Here is a 6,000-nt window from a genome sequence, read left to right as displayed (position 1 = left end):
AACTGGTGCAGCAAATGCTTTCTCAACATCTTTGCGCAACTGGATCGACAAAGTCATCAGAGAATCGGTTGCATTGTTTGGAATTAACAGCGGACTGGATCTCAGTCTTGGGTGACTTTCGACAAATTGTGTCCAGTCATTGTTCCCGAATGGAGGTTTCACTGAAAGTGGCTTGGAATCAAAATACTGACCAACTCTCTCCAAGGTGAACTTTCCTTGGCTGTTGACAGCAAGCTGGTCTTGGATGAAATTAGACACAAGCGTCACATCTTGGTGACTTCTTTGTTTCAAAAAGTCTGGAATTTCAGCATCAGAAAGGGTGAGGATAGTGTAATAAAGCCATTGAAAGAAGGCTTTAAAGCTCTTGAGGCTTGTTTCAATGACGTGGACAAGCTCTTGTGTTTTTAACATAATAGAACCCAGGCTTGTAACTGTTGTCTGCAGTTCATGCTCTGAAAGCCCCAATATGCCAAACTGCTCAGTCCATCTTGACATGCCATGAATTTCAGTTATATGATATAGAAGAGATTGTGTAACACAGTTCAAGTGCTTCTGGGCGAGATTTTGTATACTTGTGTATGAATTCTCAATGCTATTTCCCAGCTTCTTGAGACCTTTTTCTGTAAGATCATGAATCAAGAAGGACTGCAGTTCAGGACTTGTAACACCACGAGTGAGCAAGGTTAGGAATTCGCTGCTAACACTTGATCCTGCGGTCACTCGTTCTGCAGCAAACTCTGTCAACTTGGTTCCCATTTCAAGAAGAATGTCTTCCCAAGCGTCTGACATGGCCTGCAATGTATTATCAAAATATTCCATTAAACTGGTGACTTCAGCGACTTTCTTCGAAATAACTCCAAGTTCACGTTGCCTTGAGGATACAAGACCTGTCTCGTACAACATGAGATAAACTGGCTGTAGGTCTGAACTGTTGACAACTGTCTTGACAACTACTGAAAGTGCCTTCAAATCATTTGAGACTGTGGCACTTATTACTTGACAATCAGAGTGTTTCTGCTTTTGAAAGGAATCAGAAGTATTCACTACAGCGCACAAGAAAATGCCATAAAGAAACAAATATATTTTTCCACAGATGTCACCAACAATCAACACGTTCAACTCTTTCGACAAAGACTTGAGCTTCTTTGGGTCATCTGATTCTTCCTGTGAAGCTTCCTTTGAGAATAATGCACCGGTGGATTTGGGGAGGTGGGAAAGAGAGGGGAGATATAGATTTGACTTTTCAAAGAAAATCCTTGTATCCTTAAGTTCCGCTGCATCGTTACTTTGCTGCTCAGTCCAATCCAAGGAAGCAGGAACCGTTTGCACTTGTGCTTGATGAACGCATTCAGCATTTTCAATGTCTATCAGTTTGATTTTACCATCGTTAAACGCGATAGCCAAGATCTTGCCATCCGGTCTCCAGGAGACAAGAAGGGCACGACTGGTTTCTGAGACAGAAATCGACCACACTCGCTTCCACGATAGTCTCTGCAGCCACACCTCTCCATCGGCAGTGACAAGAGCAAGTAAATCCATTTTTGGCGACCATTTCTGATTAATAATCTCTGCCGAACAGGGCTTATCTTCGAGTTGTCTAAATGAACCACACGATCCCGCCATTTTAGAAATTCGAATCAATTTATTACCGCTGACCGAGATCTTATTCACTGCCGTGGTCACTGCCGTGTCATACTCGTATTGTCTTCGTTTGATCTTCGGATTTCCTCGGTACTGCATTTGTTACTCTCGTATAGTTTGTGCGGGAGCGAGGCCTGCACGAAAACGAGTCACTCTTCTTCTCTCTCACGGTGTTCTTGGGAACGAAGAACGCTGTAACCTTGGAAAATCTAATGGTAGATCCTTTGTGGAACGATGTGGGTATTGTTGTGTCTACTTCATAAAGACATAATAATGTAGCTGTGGGTTCTTTTTGGGTAATGGATCCTCCTCGACCGCCGAAATCGCGCAAAGCTGAGAAAGGTTCTAGCCGTCCCTTTTACGAGACAGAAGGTCCGACAAGCGCAAACATCGTTTCAGAAGCCAGATCTTCTATCCGTCCTGTGAACACAAAAAGGCCTTTTACTCCAGTTGAATCCAACAGAACTCTATTTGGAGGGTCGTGCTCAAGACCATACGAAGGTAGACCGCCATCTGCGTTCAGGTAAAGTTTACACTTATCAATCATTTGACAGGCCACCAAATTAACATAACTTAAGGCGGTTATTTACTTAATTCTGTTGTTGGTTTAATTAAGCTTAAGTGTTTTATCGATTGTGTTGCCGCCTCAGCTGTCCAAATTGCCATGCTTTGCTGTGGGACATATCGATGCCCTATGTCGGTCTGGTTAATTAAAAAAACTCTCAGTGCACTTTCATACATAATTAAGCTTACAGCTGTAGCTAATATGATGGTTACATTATGATAATGGTAATAGTAATACAGCTTTATTTAATTTTTATAAGTAACACTGAATAGCGTGGGTGACAAAGCTCAAATTACGATTTTCTATGTGAAAGATGACTGTAGGCCATCACACATCAAAAAGGTCAATCAACAATTAAACTGAACAAACTAATCTAACTCATACAATTTTTATTATAAACCAACAGTTCTGGTCAGTGTAATCTACAAATGACTAATTAATTCAGGTTAATTGTTTTTAATATTTCATTTTTATCAGCTTAGGTAGCTATCAGTCTGAGGGAGAATCGTCACGCCCTGCGTCAGGAAGAAGGCTAACACCCATTGAAAATGCTCCTCAGATTCCAGGCATTGAGCCTGTTTTACCTGTACCGCCATCTGGTGTGGTAAGCATGCAGTAAAAATATTGTTTGGGTGTTTTTAAGGCTGTGATGGTGGTTGCTATGAGGCTAGCTATCATCAAGTTAGTGAATCATAACTTTTATCATAATGATAATAATATATACTACATGTACCTAGCAATGTATTATTATTATTAAGAACTGAGTGTTCCTCACACTCAACTGGACAATTTAAGCAATTGTCACTTTATAGACACCTTGAAAATTCATGCAGCCTTCAACAGGATTTGAACCAATGACCTATTTGACGTGGGTGAGCACTGTGCTCTACCAACTGAGCTATGAAGCCACTTTAATTTTTCAGGTGTCTATAAAGTGACAATAAACTGCTTTCATGTAATTTGTCCAGTCAAGTGCGAGAATCACTCAGTTCTTTCATCTAAAACCTGCACTTCAAACATACATTTCTTTTGTTAATATATATTATTATCATTCAATGTATTTTGTCCTTCCTTTTCATTGGCCAAGAGCCCACAAATAAGTGTTTTGCTGCAAATAATATTCTGCTCATGTGCAGTTGACATCACTCTCTTGTGAGAAAATGGCAGATCGCTTCCCCGAGCTGTCAGAGAATGATTCGACATCTTTAGTTGATCAAAAGAACAGTGAGAATAAGGTCAATAATTGTTTATTATTATTATTATTATTATTATTATTATTGTTGTTATGATCATCATTCAGTAGAATCCTTAAAGTCTTGTTCTTTTTACTTACTTTTTAAGCGAATAACTTGTACATGTCTGTCTTTAAATTTTCGTACTTTAAAATTTTTCTTTATTGTAAATGTATATTAATATGTCAACTGTATGTAATGTGTAAACTGTGTGTACAATGCTAATATGTAAACAGGCCTCCGTTTAAACCAGCGTTGCTGAATTGGATTGCCTGTATAAACATCGCAAATAAATAAATAAATAAATGGTGCCGAGTTCAATCCATGAGCTTTATAGGGCAGTCATAAGTCTTCTGGATTACTTGATGGATAGAGTCCTCCTAAGTATGTGAGCAGTTCCAAGGCGTACAATCTTCTGTAGCTCTGTTATTCTGATATTGCCTGGGATCTTGCCGATGTAGTTTTCTGTTCCCTTCTTGATAAGCCCGAGAGCACCAATGATCACTGGAGCAGTTGCTGTTTTCATTCCTCAATTTCTATCAAGATCTTTATACTTTGAGAGCTTTTCTACTGTTTTTAAAGAGGTGTTCCTTTCTGTAGGGATAGACATATCAATGAACGGGCAGCTCCTATGTTTCCTATCTTTCACCACTATGTCTGGTCTGTTTGCTTTTATCTCCTTGTCAGTTTGGATTGACTTGTCCAAGAATGTAGTTACTCCTTGGTTTTCTGTCACTGTAGCTGGTTCGTGTTCATGGTACATGTAGTTATCTTGCACTTTGATGTCATAGTGCTTGCATAATATTGTCCAGTGGAGATATGCTACAGCTTATCATCATCATCATCATCATCATCATCATCATCAATTCATCATTGTGAACTGGATGATCTTTTTTCCGGTTTGCTTCCTAAGGGAGCGGGTCATAGCCCATGACCAAAGGTCCCTTAGAGTTTTCTTCTTTCTCTAGATCTTCAACACCCTCCTCAAAATCCTCGCCATTCCCAGTATTATTATTATTATTATTATTATTATTATTAGTAGTAGTAGTAGTAGTATTATTATTATTATTATTATTATTATTATTATTATTATTGGTAATCAAGTTAAATTAATTTGCATCAACTAAAGAGGACAGAAAAATCTGATAAATCATCCAATTTGGTTTTCATGTAATGTATGATGGCAGCCATAATGGCAGGCTGTTCCAATAATAGTTTTTATGGAGGACAGTTTCAGAATCACTATCAGTACTTAGCTACGAACAACCTGATAACCAAATAAACCCCAAGTAGAGCCTTAGCTAATACAAGACTTGTACTCTTCAAGACTACCTTTTTTTCCATTAATTAGAATAATAACTGGGCTCTTAGAATGCATTACTGGGGTTGTAGGTGGACACATAGTGACATTTTTTGTTTACAAAAATGTATTTTTTTTGCTGTTGCTGACTCCTCAGGTCCCTGGAAAAAGCCGTAGGCCTTTACGGACATCGCCCTCTTCTGGTTCTTATGAGGAGTTGAATGCAGATCAACTCAATCAAAAGCTTCATGATGTTGCCATTAATCAAGGTGAGAAAGATGGTCAAACTGATCTTTGTCCCTCTCCTCCTAAAAGAGGATCACCATCCAAGACTCTGGCGAATCCTTTGCGGCGGAATTCTGCAGAGGCAATTCCAGCACCCCCTACTGTTCCTAGGGACAATGCTGGAGCAAGGAGAGTAAGAAGTGGGCCTAAGGAACGAAGTCAACCGGTCAATGCCCTTCATCGTGTCAAGAGCAGCCCTCTTGAGCATGGCGATCAAAACAGTGACCGGGATCAACAACTGCAGAAAGGTCCAAAAAAGCTGGTGACAGGGCTGGGAGTGGCGATAAACGGAAGAAGAAAGAGGAAGAAAAACTGAAGGATGAGCTCGTTATTTACTATGAAGACAATGTGAAACCTTTGTTGTCTCAAATGGAGCAGAGATTTGCAGAGAAAATGTTACAGAGCTCTGTCATGATTGTTTAAAACTATGGAGTGTGCTGGAAAAGAAAGGGCTCATTGGAAAGGCTAGTGGGAGCTTTTCTGCACGAAGGAGAGGGGAGATCTTAAGGACAGTTTTTAGGTTTTTGGATCTTAGTGAACCAAGGTTGCTTCTCAGACTTGGCAGATTGATTCTTTCAGTAAGTATATGATACAAAAATGATGATGATGATATTGTTGTGTTATTGATTATGATGATGATTAGAGGTACAATGATTTTGATGAGCATCATGAAGTGCCTGGGAATACTGCTAATAATAATAATGAACGAAGTGATACATATGTATGAAATGAATCATATATTGAACTTCGGATATGAAATCAAGTGAACCTATGATCCTTGCAGCTCCCAACATCAATGGCTTGATTCATAGCTCAATTGTTTAGAGCGCCGCACCGGCATCACAAGGTCACAGGTTAAAATCACATTCAAGTCTTGAATTTTTCAGGCTTCTCTACACAGTCAATTGAGAAAATTGGGTTCATAACTGCGAGGATCATAGCTTCACTTAATAATAATAATAATAATAATAATAATA

The 6,000-nt window shown here is 39.2% G+C and overlaps 1 protein-coding gene and 1 pseudogene across 1 annotated transcript in view; one reads left to right on the top strand and one right to left on the bottom strand.

The window, feature by feature from the left end:
• Nucleotides 1-1,858, bottom strand: part of LOC137996703 (anaphase-promoting complex subunit 4-like) — a 2,898-nt gene extending 1,040 nt beyond the window's left edge. The window contains exon 1 of the mRNA XM_068842239.1: nt 1-1,858. This exon is cut by the window's left edge and continues 1,040 nt beyond it. Within this exon, the coding sequence (XP_068698340.1) occupies nt 1-1,740 (1,740 nt within the window). The 5' untranslated portion in view covers nt 1,741-1,858.
• The window catches only part of LOC137996702 (armadillo repeat-containing protein 2-like), a 27,979-nt pseudogene continuing 23,783 nt past the window's right edge, over nt 1,805-6,000 (top strand).

This window comes from Montipora foliosa, chromosome 3 (genome assembly GCF_036669935.1).
Source record: "Montipora foliosa isolate CH-2021 chromosome 3, ASM3666993v2, whole genome shotgun sequence".
Lineage (NCBI taxonomy): Eukaryota > Metazoa > Cnidaria > Anthozoa > Scleractinia > Acroporidae > Montipora > Montipora foliosa.
This window is presented reverse-complemented; position numbering and strand designations above follow the sequence as displayed.